Source organism: Apteryx rowi, unplaced genomic scaffold (genome assembly GCF_003343035.1).
Source record: "Apteryx rowi isolate R43461 unplaced genomic scaffold, aptRow1 scaffold_22, whole genome shotgun sequence".
Taxonomy (NCBI): Eukaryota; Metazoa; Chordata; class Aves; order Apterygiformes; family Apterygidae; genus Apteryx; species Apteryx rowi.
This window is the reverse complement of record NW_020448530.1, coordinates 4,759,747-4,782,410: the sequence shown is the minus strand read 5'-3', so window position 1 is coordinate 4,782,410 and position 22,664 is coordinate 4,759,747. Positions and strand designations below refer to the sequence as shown.

The 22,664-nt window shown below is 37.5% G+C and overlaps 1 protein-coding gene across 3 annotated transcripts in view; it reads right to left on the bottom strand.

Annotated features, from left to right (window-relative positions):
- Nucleotides 1-22,664, bottom strand: part of HTT (huntingtin) — a 95,997-nt gene that overhangs the window by 27,038 nt on the left and 46,295 nt on the right. For 2 of the 3 annotated variants that reach the window (XM_026064558.1, XM_026064559.1), the window contains 16 exons: nt 22,319-22,396; nt 21,448-21,671; nt 20,773-20,851; nt 20,478-20,639; nt 19,434-19,489; nt 18,473-18,621; nt 17,693-17,829; nt 15,314-15,430; nt 13,262-13,384; nt 12,384-12,622; nt 10,864-11,006; nt 5,738-5,945; nt 4,178-4,319; nt 2,688-2,867; nt 1,012-1,188; nt 654-730 (listed from right to left, as the gene is read on the bottom strand). In XM_026064558.1, coding sequence (XP_025920343.1) covers nt 654-730; nt 1,012-1,188; nt 2,688-2,867; nt 4,178-4,319; nt 5,738-5,945; nt 10,864-11,006; nt 12,384-12,622; nt 13,262-13,384; nt 15,314-15,430; nt 17,693-17,829; nt 18,473-18,621; nt 19,434-19,489; nt 20,478-20,639; nt 20,773-20,851; nt 21,448-21,671; nt 22,319-22,396 — 2,291 coding nt within the window. The remainder of the gene's footprint in view (nt 1-653; nt 731-1,011; nt 1,189-2,687; nt 2,868-4,177; nt 4,320-5,737; nt 5,946-10,863; nt 11,007-12,383; nt 12,623-13,261; nt 13,385-15,313; nt 15,431-17,692; nt 17,830-18,472; nt 18,622-19,433; nt 19,490-20,477; nt 20,640-20,772; nt 20,852-21,447; nt 21,672-22,318; nt 22,397-22,664) is intronic. The other variant, XM_026064560.1, reaches the window with a different exon arrangement.

The following is a 22,664-nucleotide window of genomic DNA, read 5'->3' as shown; positions in this document are numbered from 1 at the left end:
TATATCAGCAAAGAGCTAACTTGCTCAGTTTTGTAAATCATTTATAAATAGGAAGACACGCAGTGAGCCAATTCTAATTCTGGCAGGGAAAAAGCAGTGGGGTCACCATGTTCTTCATTGGACACATGCACTTGTATGACAAAACCGCAAACTTCAGCAGCTACCAGCAGTCAAAACAAATGCACACAACACCAGTAATAAAATGCTTAACGTTTGTACATGTCGATGTATAAAATAAAAGCTGTTCAAATTTGTTACACAGTAAATCTTTCTAATGAGTAAGAAGAATCAAATTTAGTATTCAGATAATCTGATTGCAGATGAGTATGTTCTAATAGTTGCCCAAAAAGAACCTGCCTCTTTAGAAAAAGAGAGTTTAGAGTAAAATTGAATCTATATTTGAGATTAAGGATTTCAATTTGTGGATTAAAGTCAATCCAAAGCAGGGCTTTGATTCCCCAATTCCACTACTGTGATCAGCAGCTTGTACCATACAGTAATTCTGAGACTGGAGTAAAAAACTTTGTGGAGTATTTTACTTTGGAGGAGAAAACCCCAAGAAAAAAAAACACACACACACCCCCACGCAAAATAGAGTTCCCACAATTTGTATTACTTAGTATGACATTTTGGCATCTATATGTATTATTTACCTTGTTGCTAATCCACTGTTTTGAAGGTATTCCTGAATTCTATCTAGTTCCTCAACTGGTAACTGAGTAATGCTGTTCTATAGGAGAAAGTAACAGGAATTTTACAGGACTAAAATGAGTCGGATATCCACATGCACTTTAAACAAATTAGGAAAAACATATGCAGATGAAGTGAAATGCAGTTTTATATATATATATATATATTTATTTATATATACACACAGGTAAGATTCTCCTTATCAATGAAGTCACTTAAAACATCGCTGATAATCAGATGTACTTCAAGTTAAATCATTACACTTGATTATATTGCTGGTACTAACCAGTCTGCTTTGCCAATGAATATATTTATCCTTACCTGTAAAGTTGCAGCCAAAAGCATTTCGACCCGACGACAAGCCAGTGTGTCTACCATACGAGCCAGCACACGGAATGGAGTACACAGAAGCTTATCAACATATAACGTTAAGACAGCCCCAGACTGGCTGAGATGTATCCCCTCTAAGCACTGTAAAGTCTTCTTAAGAATTGTGGGCTGGACATTAAAAGAAAACAAAAAAAGGCACATTACATGTCTAGCATGGATGACAGTAGAGTTAAATGCGAAGGTGCTGGAACAGGAAGAAATAATCAATTTCAACAGAAAGATCTCAAAGCTAAAGGGAAAGGTATTTAGAAAGAACTAATGCAGACAACTACCTGACCTATATAATCATTTGTACATGAACAGGTCCGAGTTACTGGGTTATTTAATTAACGTGAACACGTTTAGTATTTAATTTTGAAAGCAGTAAGCATGAAAAAAGTTACAGATCAAGAGTAAACAAAAAGTAGGGAGCAAAGGTCGCAGGAAAAAAGCTAGTCTTAAGTGAAATTGCAGAAGGCTTTGAAAACGGTGAGAAGCTCAAATTTTTGTTAGGAGGAGATAGGAATATGAGCAGAGTCAAGACAGGAGACAGAAGAAATCTAAATAAGCATGTGCAGGGGATTTCTGAATGGGAAATAGGCTAAAACACATGTTTAGAAACAGCAATGCCTATTCAGGATTAAGAGGTGATACAAGGAAAGATTTTTTTAATTAATGACGGCACCAATAATTTAGACGAAACACCACACAGGTAAACACAGTTTGACTCATGGAGCCAATCTTGTTCTACAGCAGTCTGTGACTATCAGTTATTTTAATTTTACTGACTTTTCTGGTAATCACCARCTTCTCACAGAATGACTAAATCTTTCTTTCAAAACAGGCTTGTTTAGATAATTCTACCCATTCTCAGACCTGCACATTACAGCCCAGATTCAGCACATCTAACTTGAAAGCATTTTACTGAGATGCCTGAGGTACTAATACAGCTGTCCTAGGTTTCTGCATGGACAACTGGAAGACGGGCTGCATTAGCAGGCTACTCGGTCCTTGTAGCATCTCCCTCCGCTGCCTCTAGAGGAAGCCCAGTAAATAACAATTCACAGTTAGGTACCGAGTAAATACCCAAGATTAAGAAAATGGATCCAAGCTTACATCCCTATGAATCATCATCCATTTTTAATCTAAAGCAAAAATAATCACACACTGACTTTCTGATCAGATCAGTGGAAGAAGGCATGAGCTAGCAAATCATTTTAATTTCTCTTTAGTTGTTATGGTCCATGTAGATTGACTGGTTCCTATTCCTTCCTCTGTACTTAGTAGTTCTGTTATTTATGCTACCAAGGTACTGAAATCAAAGATGAAAGTTGGAGCTTTAGCTTGCCCTTCAGTTATTTATTATGCAGGGTGATATCTAGCAAGAAAGAAAAGCAGCTTAGCCAACTCCTACCTGAACTCAGATTTGATGGGTTGGAACACATTTGATATTGAAGTTGGTAATATATTATAAGGTTTCATATTTACATTTTTAAAGAAGTCACCTCAAAATTAAAATTATAACTTGATACATGACCCAGATGTGTCAAAATTTGCATATTTATCAGTTAAACTTATGCTGAAATGTAATTGCCTATTCTTAAAAATAGTCAAAAAGTTAAACTTACCGCCGCAAGATTCTCACACCGTGATTGAATGGCCTGGATAAAGAGACCACTGGCTGCTGAATTCCTGTGAACAGCACTAATAAAGTCTTGAACTGGAGGCTCATGGGACAGATTAATCAAGTCTTGAACATGGTTCACAATAAGCCAGGTTAAGTGTTCCGAATCATGCAGGTTTTGACACTAAAAGGGGGGGAAAAATGAATATTTGATTCCTTTAACAACTATAAGCATTTAATTACTTGAAAAGCTTATCCAGTACAACATCAAGTCTTTCAAAACACGATTCTGATAACCATTTCAAAATAATTGTGTGAAGCGTCCATATTTTAACATTATCATTATTTACATGACAGTTGTTGTTTCAAATGCTTTTGCTCTTGTTGCAAATTAAGAGGGTTATGATGAATTTGCAACCATCTTTTTCAGCATCATTACACTAAAAGCCCAAGTTAGAAACAAGTGAAATCAGAAGGTTAATTCAAAGATGCTGTTTTTAATGAAATGCTGTTAGAAATAAAGATACATGCTCAAAGTATTCTTGTAAAGTGTGATTTTCATTTAGGCTTCTTTTTAAAGACTTCGTATTACTACCACATGTCTTAAACACATGATGAATAATTTCTGGAAAGCAAATCCAAAAAAAGATCTGTCTATAATTAATTCTAAACCTACAGAGGTTACGTCTGTATCAACAAGCAGCGCAACATAATATAAGATCCGCAGAGCTAACCAGATGTTGCTGAGAAGTTAACATTCCCCTGTATATAAGTTTTGGAGGGTTTTACTTTGCACTAGCTCTAATCTGAGCCTGGTGACTGAATGTCTGTTGTCATTGGAGGTCTTCTTGAATACACCTTTTTGTTTAGCTGAATCTGAAAGGAATAGAGCTTGCTTGTCCCAAAACTGCTCGGCAGTGCAAATCAAAGTGCAATAAGTAGGTATTGTGGGAAGATTCACTTCAGAAGTATGCTCCCGATCTAAACTACAACGCTAGTATTAACGCATCAAGAAGCTGAAGTCATAGGAGTTGCCCTCATTAGAGTATCAAAATGGAAGTGAAATGGTAAAGTAAAACCTCTCTTCTGAAGGTAGAAAAAGAAAAAAAGAGAAAAAAGTTTTAGTTTTTAAGCCTCCAAGACGCTTTGCTGCTACTAATGTTGAGAAGTGTAAAACTTCTTAGTATACTCCTAAGACTTCACATGTAAGGGACATGACACCCAGTCACTCTATTACCTACCAAGTATCCTTTACAAGCCATAAGGATTCTAAGTTCAGAACAGAAAAAAATGCCAAGTGGAAAACTGGATTATTTCAGAGGTCATACCTGAGCTTACAGAAGCATCCCCTGAAAATAAAATGGCAAGTTTCACAAGTGTTCATTTTTCACCTATGAACTTGACATAGATTCACCCCATATACATCAGTAATAAAAGACTGTCAGCCTAATCAAATGTCATAAAAAGTTATAAAATTCATAAATCAAAACTTACAACATAATCACAAAAGAGAATGAGCGCGCCTCTTCTCACTATCTCTCGATTGCACATGCCACGTTTGGATTCCAAATCTGATTCATCACTGTCTCCAGATATCTGAGGGCTAAGCAATTTAGTAGTAGAAAGACTGTGTCTCCTGCAAGAAGCATATTATATTTTATTACTACAGCTACTGAAACACTAATAATTCAATTGCTTGGAATATTTTACCCATGTCCATATGTAGTATTTATTTTCTTAGAAATTCATTATAAACATTATTACTGCTTTGAAACAGACCCCTTGTTTTGTCATTAGGTCTTTACTTTCTAACAATTGTGGTATTTCCTTTTTTGTTCAGCATTTATTACTTCCCTGGACAGTCTGAAGAATGAAACACATCGTTTAAGTGAGAAACATGGGCTATGATGTCTCCGGTAGGGTAATGAATCCTAATTTCTGTGTCTTCTTCTCAGCCCATCAAACCAGTTCTTGAGCCTCTAAATCTAGTGTCAGATTGAAACTGATGCCCAACCCAGATAAAATGGAGGTGATGCTGGTAAATCAAAAAAGACAACTAGGACAAATGGCAAAAGTCACCTTAGCAATATTAGGTGCCCTAGTTTGCTCATAAATCATAATCTGCTCATAATTTGATGTTTCCTCGGATCAGAATAATGCTTTTCAAACCATCAAATTTAAATAAAGCCAGAATCTCATGTTCGGGTGCTTCTCTTTCAAACTACTGATCCACTCATGTGGAAGAGCAAGATTAGCCCTCCCTAACATTCACCATACAAACATCAGAAACATCACCGAAGCTAGCTGTTAATCTCCCTCTACAGTTAACATAGAGGAATACACACTCACATAGCAGGGTATCCTCCTTACCCTCAGAGAGGGAATCATCCCAACATTAGAAGTGTCTGACAGATGGGACGAACCAACCTCAGGCCAAGAGAACACTCTAATTTTAGATCAGATGTCTGACTTCCAGACAACTGAAGTGAGGTTACTATGGTGGTTGGTGCTAACGAATCAGTTTGGTGCTGATACTATGTCTTAATGGCATCTATTACTAAATAGATCCACTCAGAATATAGTTACATAACTATAGCTTACTGATGAGATTGCATTTTCATAAACACAGTGTCTATCATCTGCACTATCCGGCTGTCAGCTAGTAGATGAAATAAAAATTCTTCATTGGAGCATGACATCTGGCATACTAAATATTTTGTTATGGTTACTTCCATAATTCTAGTTAGAAGAAGTACATAGATGGAGCTTTCCTGGTTTAAAAGTGGAGAGATTACCTGACAGTTTTTTTGAGGGACAATTGAGTACAGAATACATTTCCTTAGTTTGAAAGACAGGCTGACCTCAGAACACACAATATGTCTATACCCGCACATGTAAAATAAATGCAAAAGAGCTACCTATTTCAGTACCCAACCAGTATGATTCAACAGCTGAGAGGTTTAACAGATTAAAAGCTAGATTTTTTTCACATAATTGTAGGAAATATCATTATGAGACATTCTACTTCTACTAGGGATCAAAACCAAATCTTACTTTGGAGTTTGATGCACTTCTGACCACCAGTTGTAGTTGGTGTAATTGACAAGAAGCAGGATTTGACACCAGAGAAGAACTAAAGAAGGATGTGTGGGAATCATGGACTGAACAAGATCACTCAAACTTTCAAGGGTATAAAAACTACCATCAGATCCATCTCCTGTAAAAAGCCTGGTGGCTGCAGCTGTGATTCTTCTAAACATCCCTGAAAACAATAAAAACATATTAGAGTACCTATGCTCTAGTTGGAATTGCAAAGTTTTAAAATTATTCAGGGTAACCTGAAAATACAAAAACTGTTTTATAAACCAGTACCATTCCTGGAAGGAAGGGGAATCATAAGTGGTTTTTATAAAGGTAGAGAAATCATGCAGTTTGCCAAAGGGCAGTACAGGAACCAGTATAGTCAGCTGTCAGACTTGGTATGCAATGCCGTAGGTCAGACTAGACCTGTGATGAAACCTATTTTCTGAACCTTTCCTCTGTCATGTATCAAAATGTTTATCTAATACATGAAAATGTTTACCAAATTTAAATTTGTTAACTATTAGACTTTTTTTTTTTTTAAATGAAGTGGAACACAAGAGTCCTAAATAAGATCAGAACCATGCTACATTAAGTATTCTACATGCTAAGAAAGATCGCTTACAAGTCTCATACTTCAGATGAAGGCTCCCCAAATATATTTAATTAAAACTAAGCTGATACCCTACCATCCAAATTCTGCAGCAAGTGCAAAAAAGTAAGTGTTTAAGTGAGGAAAAAATCTTTGCCCTGCGTGCTGAATGTTCCATAAAAAAGCTGAATTTTGCTTTCCGACTTGCTGCTTCTGTGTTTTATGTCAAAACAAAGGGAGGGAGATGAGGAAAAGGCAGAAACTTAGTGCTTAAAGGCAAAGGACCTTTTGAGCTCCTGAAAGAAGAGATCAGAGGAAAAGAAGAAAGGAAAAAAGAAGTTAGAAACTAAAAGCTAATCAGAATAACAGAAATCTGCAGCATTGCTGTTTGCATTGCCAGTTATACAGAAGAACAAAGCTGTACACTCTGCAGCCACGTGGACCAGTCTAAGTTGCCCCTAGGACTCTGACAAACACACAACGCAAATATCCAAGAATGGGAAAAACAACTGCCTCTAGCAACTCAGGTTCCACTTAGCAGCAAGCCAGTGCGTTCCCATTCGCGCTTCCTGCCTGCGCAACAAGTGCACCATCTAGCGACTTTCTACAGTCATGAAAGCCACTACATGCTACTCTTCCAAGACACCCTACCTACGCCTTACATTTCTACTAACTTTAAGGTATCGCACTGGAAATCTTCATCTCTAGTCTGGTAGCTTCCTATAGTTGTATACGCAGGAGTAATCAATACTAGTATTGTGAACAAAACATAATGGGTAAGAAGACAAGACATGCAAGTAGAATAGCGGTTAGGAATGACAGAAGACCACAGTGTGCGTTCCCAGACACAAGTGACATTAAGCTGCAGCTGCAGTCAGAAGGATACAATTTAAAAGGAAAAAATTACAAAGGCTTTCGTTGCACAAAAGACAAGTATTACAAAACCAGGCACTTAGTTAAGCCTAAACCTAAAAGAAAATGCAAGACATGAAAATACAGCTCAGGTGTCCAAACAAATTTCATTCTACTCTGTAATACTATATAATGTAACCCTATTACTACTAGTACTTAGAGTGCATCTGTAGTCCTACACTAAATTCACTTCTAGCAAACACACATAACCCAGTGCTTGGCATGAATATTTTACTGCCAAAAACGCTGCTGAAACTTGTGTATTGCTTTGAAGCTAGTCTCTGCAGCAGAACTAGCCAAGCCTTCCCTTTCCATTATCCCCAGCTCCCGTTACTGAAGCACACACTAGTCCGATTTCAATGACCAGCTTGATTTTCTGATTTCATTGATCCTGGCTTGACTCCATTTAACCACTTCCCCGGAATCACTTCGCTTTATGAATTCATGTTTCAACTATTCCTTGATAACAGCAGTTAGCAGTACATATACACATTAATTACAATAGCAACAGGGGCATGGGAGAAGAGAACAATCACCCACAACATCAAGGGGCATCATCCCTAAAGCAGGCTTAGAACAAAGGTGGTCAAGAAAGGCCCCGTTAAATACAACCATTTTTTCTGCCTCTTACCTCACTACCCTGGAGTCTTGGGAGCAAAAATCCAGGTTTGGAGGGCTCAGTTTCTTTAACCAAAGCTCTCTCTGGACGAGCCAGAAGACAGATCCACCATAGAAGCACAAACTCCCTTGCAACAGAATTCAATTGTTTTCCCATTCCCTCTCCTACCCGTTACAGTCACTGAAGACTAGGAGATGTTAAATCAAGGCAAAATAGAAACTTTGAGCTTTGGTAGAAAGGAGCAGTTGAAGAGCCAGAACACTTCCATCAGCCTGTTTGTTTGAAGTGGAAACCCAAGTTATCTATGTTTGCAAGAAGTTGGTAGAAAAGACAGTAACAGAACAAAGGTTTGAGGGATTTTCTTTGTTTTTGTTTTGCTTTGATTTTTTTTTAAATTCATAACAGAGGACCCTAGAGGAAGAGCTGAAAAGAAAAGATTAGATAGTGTTGGACACAAGGGTACAGAATTGAGTTAAATGCCTAGCAAGGTTATTTTGTATGCATGTTTTTTGTTATTCACATCTGTTAAGTAGGGAAGTACTTTAACTGCCATTTTACAGATAGAGACCTGGACTACAGAGTGACTTGTCCAGGATCAAGCAGAAAGTCTATGAAGATGCTGGGACTTTGCCAAGACCTTATAAATTGCAGCCATCCAAGACCTGTGAAGTAGTAACTGAGGCCAGCTGTATGGACAAGACAAGGAGCTTGAACACTAATGCTTTGGAGGAAGAGAAAGGAGTAAAGGGTTTCAAGGACTGTGTTCAAGAGAGAGACCTTCCACCTCTTACCACCAAACACAAAATTTAGCAGGAAATCTGTGGCAATAAGAGCAGAAAATCTGTCAATGAAACTACTGAAAATGGGAGCAGGAAGTACCTGCTAATAACCCASTGGGGAGAGGATGAGGTTGTGACTAGAGTGCCAGAATTATTAGGAACAGTAGCTAAGAATGCTATGCTTGTCCTCCAAAACATTAATAGCCACTTTCAGGTAAGATATCTCTTTTGGAAACAAACAGAAGAAGTATGCAACTGAAAGAGTTAAATAATATTAATGCCACTAGCATCTGAAGTTGACACAGATTAGAAAATAGTCTCTGCCAGACTTTAACCATGAGAACACATTTAACATCTTTAAATACAGCCACACTCAAAGTTTGGGAAAGCTAGTAGAGACTATTTACTAACAGGATCTCTTTCCAAGATCCTAGAATATGCTCTACTACAGTTCTCCAAGTCTTTCAAGAAGAGGATAAGGGAGAATTTATCCAAAGGTTTGAACAGAAAGTGGTATAGGTTGCTTCTCCGTGAAGGAGGTTTCCTTATGTCAGCAATCAAAAACTGAAGCAAGACTTAAACTCCCTATTCTTTCACCTTGGAACTATATTAACAATGAAAACACTTCTGTATGTATTTACAGAAGTACTGAGATCCACATAGAGCAGTATTCAGAAGCTATCAAACACAGCAGAGGTTATTTGGGTTAGGCACCATATCACTCTAAGTTGTTTCCATAAAGACAGTCTGTCCCCCAAACCAAGTAAGACGAAGGGAGGACAGTGGTCAARGTACACATCCTACAAGCCTCTCAGCTTTAATTGTCTGTGTCTTAGGAGTCTCCTTCTGTCCATGGAGTTACACAGGAGCAGCAATTCTGGGATAACTATTCCTGTCAAGATCTTGGTCTACACCAGCCTTTGGAATGATTTGACAGAGCTAGGCCTACCATGAAAGGACAAAAGGCTGACAGAAGCAAGAAGCTCTAAGACAAAAACCCGAAAGACACATATTTCAAACTCTGAACATTCCAACAGAATAGCAACCCTATGAATGTGCCCTACCTCTTCAAAAAAAAAAAAAAAAAAAAAAGAGTATTTCACCAAGGAAAGAAGGATAGAGGAAAGGGAACTTTGAGAAGTAGAAAATGCCCAAGACAGGGACACAAGAAGTTCTAGGTTGAAACAGGGATGATTTGCCTACCTTACTGGGGAAGGAAACTACTCCAGGTTATTCTCAACAGAAGACTAGGCAGACTGGTAAAGACTGTCAGCCAGAGAGCATGTCTACCCCAGGTGTGGCTCAGAACAGGCCATCCCACAAAGGAGAAGAGAGGAGACAGGAGAAGAAACAGCTGCAAGTGAATTAGGCTGTGATAGCTGGCAACACTCCAGGAGAAGCTTCGCTGCTACCATGCTCCCCTTAGGTCAATGGGAAAACTGCATGTGGAGCAAGGTGATGGCAGAACAAAGGCCACACTAAGCAGGAGAGGGTCTGCTATACCATCAAGGGTCAGGTGCTGCAGGCTGAAAATCAGAAGGAAAGAAAGGATAGTCAAAGCAAGAAATTAAAGAAAGGGCAGGTAATACAGAAAAGAGACAGACTGCAGCTGTTAGTGTCACTATCAGGAAAATAAGATTAAGGAATCTGGCAGTTCTTAAAGGGTGAGAGACTGGATATGTAGCAGAAGACATGTACAACACAATTCCCAAACCTGAAGAAAGAAGCACAACAGCCTACAAAACAGTAGTACTGTTTGAAACAGTACTACTTTTTCTACATTTTTTTGTTTTTAAAGCTATGATAAAGAAGGATAGAAACCAACCCTGTCAAGAATCTGACCCAGTGATCTGTATTTTAAGCTTCGACATACCTACCAGCTCCCAGTTGAAATGAACTGCAAGAAACAGACAGATGTTTGGAGTGCTTTGCTGGAAAATTTTGGACAGTTAAAAGGACAGAGGAAAAGTCACTAGACAGATTCTGCTCAGCCATAAGGGAAGGAAGCATTACAAAAATGTTCCCTGAATGCACAAGCCCAAAGTTTAGGAAGCTTTTTGCACTGCCTGGGATAGTGTCTTTAGCACCTAAGTACTCCTTCTCAGTAGTTCTTCAATTCATTCAAGAATTGTCTCAGAACTGAAAACACTCGTCACTGTTTGCATGCTGCAACACATGGCATTGTTTCAATTCTTACCTGATTTGAAGATATGTATCAAGCACATAAGCAGCGTGCCCAACTCCTGACAGTAGAAAGTGTGCTGCTGTTCATTCATGTCCACTTTCAATTGTTTGGTAACAATATCTTCCAGCAGAATGCCAACCAGCTGCAGTAAGAACCTTGAAAAACCATGCACACAATCAACAGAAAAACCATCACTGCAACATAGTTCAGAACAACATGAGTTTTGTCTGTGAAACTCAACAGATTAGAAAAAAACAAAATATGAAGTCATTGCCCATTTGTCCTAAATAAGTTTTTTTTTTAAACGCATCATGCAAGATTGATCTAAAACAAGTATGATGATACAGTTATGGACAGATGATCACAAGCAATTGAATTAATTACGCATTGGAACTGTGGTTACCTACTCATTGGTCAAGTCATAATAAATGATGGCATGCATACAGCAGTCCACCTCACTGATAGAGTAACTTATTCAAAATGATGCTGTCTCTTTACAGTGATTTGCAGTGAGCTAAGAACACACCCTGACAGTTACCATAGCTCAGCTGATGAGGAACAATTTAATAAGTCACAATAATTTAGCTGCTTGAAGCATCACCTACTCACATTCATGCTACCACACAGATTCCAGATCAACCCTCCAGCCGGAGGGTGGGACACCAAAGAAAACAAAACACCAGAAAGGGGTTTTTGAGACAAGCAATTCTCACTCCCAGCCATAATCATTCCTCAGCTCTCTCCTGATGGACATAAGGTCATGTTAAAGGAATCCTCAATACCCTTTTCCCTCTACCCTTACAGTGAGCTGAACAATAAAAAGAAGCTGTTTATCTAAACTTTAGATAAAAAGTTTCATACTTGAGGGGGAAAAAACAATTTCTTAAACAAATAGCTATTTCAACCACTTCCCACCACATTAAAAATAAAGATGTCAGCACAACACCACTGCACCTCTCCTGGCTTCTTTTGCCTAAGCTTTCAATTCTTGGTGGGCTCCAGGATGGGAAGCTGACTAGACAAAGCTAGCTCTTTAAAAGCCAGAAATAAAGAGCAGGACTAATATAGGAAATTTGAATATATTTGCCACTAAGACTCCAATACAGAACATGAGCTTCTGCAAAGATCTTTCAGGTCCCACAGTGGGAGCACGGAAAGGGTTAACCAGTTAAACTTTCGGCACTGATTTCAATAAGGCCAGGATTTATCCATTTTCCATTTTTTAATCATTTATCCATTTTAAGACCAGGATTTATCTATTCATCCACAGCTCAAGTAAAACCTTCACTTGGCCCGAGAAGAGATATCAGAACCACCCAAAATCCCCACTAAAAGCTGCTTATCTCCTTCCTTTACTGTCCAACTTACTTTACCCCCTACTCACACAGATGCACACACCTCCCTTATCAGGTTAATTCCAGCCCTTATTCCATTCAGGTAACATTTCTATGCACATGTACATATTGCATAGTATATTTGCAATTTCTAAGAAAACTTAATATTTCTCCCAAATTATTCAAAAGATGACATACCTAGAAAATGTCTCTTCAGGCAGACATTTCGCCTGTTTAACCTCAGTGCGATCCTCTGGTGCAGATACATTATTTTCTCCATGCCTCAGTCTGTTAATTGCTTGACAGGAAATCAAATATGGGGAGAAGGAAAGCTCTTGAATACGGGATAGAACTATGTCTTCTGTTGATTGTGAAATCAGAACTCTAAGGATAGCTAAAATTCCAGAAATCCATAACTGGACAGTGCTCACTGATGCCTAACACAAACACAAAAATGCATAAGATCATTAACAGAGTGAATAAATAAGCTTCACAGGTACCATAAAAATAGCATTTTGGAAGATCTGAACACAAAATTTGTTTCCTGCTTGCTCCACTCTCAGATGTATCTGGTTTTATGAAAGAGTGAAGGAAAACGAGTTTATCTTAGAAGTATTCAACACAACATAGGAAGGTATTCACCTTTTCTAAGGCAAAAAAAACCAAGAACACAAACACACATCATCTCAACATCATAAAAATGATATTAGTCTTTGCATAAGGAAAGTGATTTACTTTAATTGCATTCTAGAATCATATCAGTATGTTCCTTCTACACTCCTGATCCTCAAAACACAAAAGGAAAAGTAATCCATAAGCAGAATTTTCCTGCTTAAAGTGCTCCCAGCTGGCAAATCTTACTAATTCTAGTGATTTCTTTCCTAAAAATCTGCTTCAGGTACTCTACCACCAAACTGAAAATAGAAACACAGGTTATAACAACTTTTTAGCACCTTTCTGCTGCTGTTTTGTTTTGCCAGAAAGACACCAGTTCCCATCTTCCTTGAGAATGAAAATCACTTTTACTGCTTAACTAGGAACATTTCACCTGCCCCAGCAGGCTCCCACTTGCTTACCATTGTTTTAGGAGTAACAAACATACTCCTCAAAAGCATGTCCACCGGGCGAAGGGATGAAGGAGCCAAAATTTCAAACAAAGTGTTCAGTACTCCCAAAGCATCATGAGAATCTATATGCATCTATTTAAAAGAAAAACCACAAAACTAATTTATAACTACCCCTAAAAGTAATTGCAAAACACAATGACCATTTCATGTTTTAAACATTTCTATGACAACCTGCGCATAATCAGACTGTCCTTTATAACACAAAATTTAGAGCAATCAAATTCCATGAAAGGTAAATGAAAGTTTCATTGCAAACCTTCCTAAACAGACAAAAATCCAGCATATGAAATTCAGTACACATACAACATACATTATTAGGTGAAACAGACCACATTTAAAGAATGACTCATGAGACCACAAGACTGACTGTCATAAATTTTAAAACCTTTTCCCCTCTGCGATGCATATCTTACATATTCATAGAGAACAATGATGGTACAAGAACAACTGAACATCTTGGTTGACAATAAACTTTGGCAGAAAACCAGGAGAAAAATTCCTCCTCAACAGAACAGTGAACAACCACAGTGGTGTTGCACTGCAGGATTTGAGGTAAAATCTTACTAAAATAGAAGTAGTTGATCAGTTTGCTTTTCTTTGCAATCAATTGTTATATAATATAAATAAGAGAGACCTGGACTCAATGCATCTGGAGGTCCCTATCTTGCCTACACAACTTCATAGTCGAGCATGTGCACAAATTCGTACAAAACAAAGGCAGCCTCAGCTTGCAAACATCTTAGTTTTGCTCAAAATCTGTTGGCTAGCCCTCAATACTTTCCATTAGATATACTTGTGGGAGTGGGGATCTGCCATCATGCAATAAGGAACATTAAGAGCACAATTTCACTAGATTTACTTCATATCCTGGAATGAGAAATACTTAACTTACTTCAAAGATAGCTGTATTGCAAGCCCTGTTTCGCTGAGGGAGCAGCATTGAAAGTCTTTTTCTTAAAAGGAGTTTTCTCCTGTTCCTCCCAGCTAGAAAGGGTCTACTCCCCACCCCTAATCTGGGGTACCATGTCCAGTTCTGGGCTTCCCAGTACAAAAGACACATGGACATACTGGAGCGAGTCCAGCAAAAAGCCACAAAGGTGATGAAGGGATTGCAGCACCTGTCATACGAGGAGAGGTTCCCAGAGCTGGGACGGTTCAGCCTGGAGGAGGCTGGGCGACCCTACTGATGTGTATAAATATCTGATCTTGGCCAGGGRGAGGGGAAGGAAGGGAGCAGGGAAGCAAAGACGACACAGCCAGGCTCTTCTCAGCAGTGCCTGGTGAAAGGGCAGGAAGCAATGGGCACAAATTGAAACACAGGAAATTCCATTTATAAACAAGACCTTTTTAATTAATTTATTTATTTTTACTGTGCAGGTGGTCAAACACTGGAAGAAGTTGCCCAGAGAGGTTGAGAAGTGTCCATCTTTGGAGATGGTCAAAACCCAGCTGGGCAAAATCCTGGGTATCCTGCTCTAGTGGACCCCCTACTTTGCTTTGAGCGGGGGGATTGGACTTAGATGATCTCTAGAGGTCCCTTCCAACCTCAACTGTTCTATGATTTATAAATGCAGTTTTGGATGATGCTATTTTGTTTTCCTCATTAAAGAGGGATGTAATTAGACCCACTGCAGTTATGAAGAAATAATTTTGACATTCTGCAAATAAGGAAGAATTTTTACATCATTTACTAAGTGCTCTAAGCAAGATACAATTGTGTGCATAAGAAGAGCAGAATGGACTTTATCAGGACATTTCCTAGAAAATACTACATATACTTTATACATTTAAAATACAACTTTCATCACTTCAAAAACTTGGTTTACCCTACAGTAATTGTTTTTCCAGATACACTGACCACACTTTCAGATAAATTCTTGAGTTTTACAGTTTTTTGTCTTTATATAAAAATCATAATACCTAAGCTGTAACACATGCAATATAACAATTATTTTAAATGTTTACAGATTAAAAAATATATATATATATACATATAATAACCTGTTGTTTTGCAAGCATTGGAAGAATAATGTCAGCTATTTGCCGGGACAATCTTTTCCATTTGTCTTCATTTTCTTTATGACACTGTTGCAATACTAAGATGAACATTTCTAGCACCTGAGGAAAAGTCCAAAAGAACCCAAGTAAACACCTCATACCATCAGGAAACATGTAAGCAAAACTGTAGTGGGAAAAATATTTTACTAGGTCTATTACTGCTTCATTCATCTCCCACAAAAGAAGATTCAAGATGTCTCAGATTAATTCATACAGTATGTGAATTCATAATTCACATACTTTTCCTGGCCATTCTTGAAAAAGAGTACATCTACTTCATTTCAACATTTTTTTTTTATTGCACACACCATATGAATCAAAAAAATCCACATGAGAGAATAAGATAATATTCTTAAAACCCCATTTTTGGCTTAAAAGATTGTTCGTAATTATGACGTTTGTTTTTAAACAAATTTCCAGTTACATTTTATAAACTAGAAAAAGCTTTTGCATTCTTTTTTAAACTGCATTTGTCAAAAGACTAGTCAAACAATTGGAAAAACGATAGTAAACAATGCCGCACTACCTACTCAACAACAGGGGGAGGAGACCCTCATATGCACTCTTTCTTCACTTGAGTACAGATTAAGTTTTAATCCAAGGCCAAGGAGACAGCACAGATACTACTGTGCAGCTCATTCACCTGGGAGACATCACTTTTCATCTAAAGTTCATGAGAGACCAGGTGATTGAGCACACCAGCAGCAAGGATCGTGCCCGTAGCAAAACGTAGTATGGGCTTGAAGGCTACAGAGAGCCCAGTTTCAAGGGCAAGAGGGCCAAGGAGATGTGGGAAGCAGGAATGTTATGTATGGACTGAGCAGCGGGACAGAAGAAGCTGGTTCAGAAAACCAGACAAAATCAGAAAAAGCACTACCAGAAGTATGACTTCTAGTCACCAGGCAGCTTTCTTCCCAAAGAGCTTTCATGTGAGGGAAGAGACAGGAGGGATTCTGGGCTGCATGATTTGAACTCCCTACCTCCAGCCCCACCTACGGTGGCTACCACTGTAACAGAGAAGAGGCCCAAGGTTCCAGCTACCAGGAGCTCCGGCTACGRGAACACTGGCGAACACCCCAGCCACAGCCCAGTAACCGCACAACCGCCCCGGGCTGATAGCTGACACGGAACGGCACCAGTGCATGTAGAGCACAGAATCGGAGCTACGCAGGGGATGGTGTGGGAGGAAAAGCACCGCACGGGTGGCCTTTAATAGGTTGTGTGTGTGTGTGTGTGTGTGTGTGTGTGTGTGTCAGAAGAGGATCTGCTAGCAACTGCAGTACCTTATGTAACACTGAAAATTATTCACTGTTTTGCATCAAGTGTCTACAGTGTCATTTCATATAGTTATGTAAGTCATTTTATGATTATAAAACTACAAATTCAATAGAAAAATGTGGATACATAAAATTATCCCAATTTGAACATGCATTTCTAACAAATTATTTTGACTCATATTTGACAAGATACACTGCCTCCCCCCCCCCCCCCCCCCCCCCCATTCTCAGAAAATTCATGGCTTCCACTAACATATACTGGAATTGCATTTTCATAAGATGAAAGGAAAAGCACATTAAGTTGTTAAGCACCTGATTAAGCAATAAGATCCCATTAGTTATGTCACTTCTCTTAAAATTATTTTGCTGCTTTTCTATTAAACAAAGTGCATTGAGAAAAGTCATTCTTATACTTCTACACAAAACAACAACATATTTTCCAGACCCATAAGGTCCACAGTAAAGTGGCAAGTGATAACAACTGTATATCAGTCTTATTATCTTATTAAAATATAAAATACTTAAAAATGTTTTTTAAGATATTTCTATTGTACAGCAATATCCAGATCATTTCTATGCAGAATCTTTCCTACTGTTAATCCTGTCCTTTTCCACTTTTCCTCCCATTCTTTTAAGTCTCTTGAATGGTAATTTATTATAGTTTTTCCATTAACCTACTGTTTATTCAATCCATAACACAACCACAATCTTCATCCTAACTGCAGCTTTTAAGTGCTTTGTTACAAGGCTAGCCAATGGCCTACGTTACATGTACCAAGCAGATGTTACTGCTTATAACATCCAACAGACGTGTTATTTGACTTGAAATACTGATTTGTACATAGGCCACAGGTTACATAAGCCAGCCCTCCCCCTGCTTCCAAAAATATCTGTGCTTACTCTCCATACCAGGAAACGTCCAAGTACAGAGTTCAGCTTTTCAAGATTTGTTTAGATAATTATTAGCGTTGCCTGAAATATTTTTAGCAGTCAAAGCAACAGTGCCTTTCACAAACAGGGACACTTATTTGTCCTCCTCTCTTACCTGATGGTACTGAATAAGTCTCAGCAGCATTGACACTACCACCTCCTTCTGTGTTTCCAACTCTTTTCCAGCATCAGCTTTATTTGTTCCTCTTAACACAAAGAGATCATGAACGATGGGTTGCAGAGCTGGTATTGCTAAAATAAAGAGATTTCTTTCTTTTAGTATGAAACAAGTCATTCTTCAGCAATTTTATCTTGTTATAACAGTTCAGCTAACAAAGAAAACGATGCTTCAGTTTAGTTGTGCTTCTACCAAACCCTGAAGCAAACTTACTTTCATAACTATGCCTTTATCTTTTTACTTTTAGTAAAACAAAATTTACATTATGAACACACTTGCCCATTATAACAGAGATAAAAATAGATATTTTTCTAAAACGTTTCTCAACAGAACCACTGGAAAGTATGTGAAAGCTTCTTCTTGAAAGATGCAAAAGTGGAGGAAAAAAGGAGGGTCCTAAAAATTAAAATCAAAGCCTTTAAAATACTGCTGTGTGAACTTATTACTCAAGAAAGTTCCAAATAAAAATTTAGTTGCTATTACATAATCATGCAAAATATGGGGTAATAGCGTTAGTAGGGTACAATGTATTTCCTGAAGGAATTATGAGAGACATATTTCTTGTATTAAAATTAAAAAAGAAAAAAAATATTAAAAGCTAGTGTTTTCTGGAACAATTAGCACAATCCCAGGTTTCTATAGCTTACTACTCAATACTGCTTTTAATTATTGTTGAACTACTGCCAATTTCATTATTAGGGTTTTCTTTTTTCTTACCATGTGTAACAGCTTTCCTCCCACTGGCCATGATACCATCACACAGCTGAATGATCTTAGGAATTCCAATTATCTGTTTTGAATGATATCGCTCATAAGAGAGCAATACCAGGAAAAAAAAGATATTGGGAATAATAGCTTCAGACTCCCTGAAAACAAAAAACAAAAATATCAAGTTTGAATTGCATAGCTCTGTTCAATAGAAATATATCTGTTAACACTACGAACTTTATAATGTGCTCCCCTGCTTTTGTATAATATTTCAAAAATGCTCATGCCCCATTTTTTACTACTAGTTTTTTCAAGGGATTTTTTTGTTAAACTTAGACCATTATTCACTATCACCAGAAATACTGTAACATACTATCTAATAACACATGACACATAATATAGTATTTCTGTAGGAGATCCACAGTGCAAAGCAAAGTTTCTACCTTACTTTTATCTTTATTTTTATTTGAATTTTTTTTGCATACAACTTTTACTTCTCCATACAAATTCATGTGCAAGAAAGACTGAAATAACTGACAAACATTCCTTTGCTTTGCCTATATTGCATTAGATGACAATAAAAACTGATCAGGTGCTCAGGACACACAGTTATCAGAATACAAACAGATTCACACTTAATTCACAAAAGGAAGGCCTAACTCTTCCTTCAGCAATTGAAATGCTAATAGTGAAGAGCTGAAAGCATAGCTTTGGGGTTTTCCCAAACAAATCATTTTTGCAAATGGAGAAACAGCACAACATAGCTTAAGATTTTTTGTATGTTACTTCCCGACTTCTTCCACCACACAGAACCTAAATCCTCTGAAAGAGCTACTACTGGAGCCAGAGAATGAGTGCATCGTCTAGACTGGAACTCTCCTCTTTTCRTAAGCAGAACTAATCACTACACGTTTTGGAAGAAGAGGCATGTAAACCCACACTGTTCAAAGGATTTTTTCCAGTTTCATACCTGAACTGTCCTACTTCAATGTATTCAAATTGCTTTAACACAAATCCAATAAACACCTACAGAGAGAATAAAGTGTTAAAAAAGGGTGCACAATAGAAACACCACATTAATTTCCATTTAAAATTATCCTGACAGATTGAGTTATAAAAGTGCATGTTTGGAATGGAGAAAGGAAAGACAGGCACTGAAAACCATTTACACTTGTATCTCATTCTGATATGTTATGAAGTGCGCTCTGTCTCTCTCTCTCTCTCTCTCTCTACACTTACAGAAGATAACTTGAGAAACTTGTTGATTACGCAGTTTATTACACTTTGCATGAATTCATGTCAATTTTTAGCTAGAAGTATAGTCTATGCATTTTTAAATGCAATTTTCCCTTAGTAGTTAACATAATATGTGCTATTTGATGCATTACATTCAAGAAATCAGAAATTCTTAATCAAGAAACAGAACTCTGAACCAAGATAAAATCCATGCATTTAAAATTATCTGTGTATCAATTTACAGRAAAGTTATGTATTGCAACTCATACTACCAAATACTGTAGTGAATAAAATACTTAAATTTTGTTTTATGTTACAAGTTTACTGCTTATATGGACAACCACAGACCCCTCTGTATTTGCCACAAGTTTCCACCTCATTATTAAAATCATTTAATGCTCATCAATTACGATGGTCCCTATCAGTCATACTCAAGTCCAGACTGCTAGTACAGAAAAAGGGTATTTCAACTTGCAAACAAATCTGGAATTTCTATTTAATACTGATAGTACTGTCCAGACTGACTTTAGGAATAAGATGATATGAAGAACAGTCCTTAAAGGGTTGTTGCTGAGCTTATAAACCAATTTATATACAACAGAAAAACAGAAACTGAAGTTCTTAGGAGCAGGGGGACAGAGCTTCATCTGCCTTTAGGTCTTTGTTTTCATTTGCAATATAATGAACAGATCATGGCAAGTATTTTTACTGTAAATTTTTTAGCTTGGTAATGACATTCTTGCATGGGACAAGTTTGCAAAAATGATGAGTTACCAACCTGATCTGAATCCAGAAGACAGTAGTTAACTCGTAGCTGAACCAGTTGAGCAAGTAAGTCTAGAACTTGTCTTTGCAGCTGTACTGATGTTGTAGTAGTGTATTGTTTTAATGCTTTTATGACAAGGGGTTCAAATAAACGAATGTGATTGTGAATAGCATTCTGTAATAGAGAGATTTTTAAAGTAATCTAATATCTGAACAGGTCTCCAATTCAAAAGCAAACTACTTTTTAAAAGGAGGAAGTGTTTTAAGTCTCGTGCATGGCTTTTTTCAGTAATAACAGATACAAATACCTTATCAGCACGATGTTTTGTTACACTGGTAACACTAGTTTTCAGCTGTGTAGAAACTTTTTGCAGCACATCAAACCACCTATCATGAAAGAACACATAAAAAGGAGGGATAAACAAACTCATCTTAAAAGCACACTTTTTGTTTACCAACTTTTCTTTATCTACTTAACTACTTCAATAATCTTAGTAGAAGAAAACTGGAAATTATAAATACACTTACTTACTGCACAGCCAGAGCAACAGAAACAACCTACCATAAACCTTGGTCAGATCATGTAGATCTGTGGACAATATATACTTAACAGAGAAAGAATTTCTGGTGGTTTTGCTTAGTCATTCTTCTGCCTTTCCTTTATGGCTGTTGACTGTTTGCTATAATTAGCAAATTAATGAAAGAGTTTTAAATAGAAGCATTTAAAACTATTACACTTTTTTAAAAGGTGATATCCATTTTAATGATTTAACTTTATTTTGGGAGACACATTAGTGATAATCAGTGCACTGCCTCATTTGGGACTTCACCAAGAAAAACAGACAGAAAGTACAGAAGAAATTATAACTGACAATGCAGCAATTTCAAGTTGCAAAGMCCTCCTATGATACTTGCATTTATGAATAATAATAAAATAAGATGACTTCAAGTCAACATTACATCATACAGGAAGAAAGAGTTACCCTGAAGCATCGTGTTCTTGCTCAGCCTGAACCATGTTCCTTAGACTAGCATCAGCAAGCGCCTGTGTAAAATGTGTATATGGTGCCATGAAGCAATAATGATAGAGGCCAGGTCTCAAATTAGAAGAACCTAAGCGCTGGGCTTTGCCTTGAGATTTGCTGGGGTTTGAAGACAAACCATCATATTGAGAAGCCAAGTTCGTCCCAAACAATGTCTTCAATAACTAAAGGAAAAATAGAAAAAAAAAGTAACTGTTTAGAAATACACGAAAATTGACTCCTCATCCTCCCAAAAGACTTGCAAGGGAGGCCATCACACATTGACAACTGCAAACTGGATCAATGTAATCAAATGTAAGACAACAGAAGAAAGCTGGAAGAATTAAAGAAACAACCCACAGCTCATCCCCAAAGATATGGAAATAACTTCAGTCGCAAGAATGACCACATAACAACTCAAAGCAAATCTTACACCCTCTCCTCCTCCCAAAATTAGGCTTTGATGACTTGAAACCAAAGGTTAGACTGGAAACCTGCAAGAAATCCATCAATAAGACAGCTCTTTGCTTTCTAGATCTTTTGATCTAGTTAACTGGCTACAGAACACAATAAAGAAAGTAGGAAACAAACATTTTCTTAGCATTAGCTAAGGTAGCTCTTTGAGTTGGAAGCAAGTCAAGAAGAAAATAGATTATTCAGGTAGTATCAAGTTTCAGAACAAGTCATGAAAATTAGAGAAAACATGCTCCGTTTGCTCCACCTGATGTACAGTTTCCTCACCACCTCCCTTCCCAGAAAAGAAAGGCCATTCTCAACTGATAAGTATAGGACATCAGGCTAAACTTCCACCACAAGAAATTTACCTCCTTACCTGCTGCACACAAACCGTTGCCATTGTTGGTTCTCTGTTGAAACACGATTTCAGATATCCCAAAATTTCTTCTACACACTTAAACAAGCAGAAAAAACAAAGCCACTTAATTGCATTTTTTTTTATTATAGATAGCATTACTATGAAAATTGGACAATAGCACAGGTCTTGACTACATTAAAATACTGCTAATTCAAGGGAAACACTGAAAGTCTATAAAGGAATAAAAATTAAGGCAAGATCTGCTTCATAATTGTTGACATACCACTACGCATAACACGAGTTAGGAGAGAAAATATCAAGGCACAGGAGAGGAGGAAGGGAGACCAGTATGCCTTCTGATGGT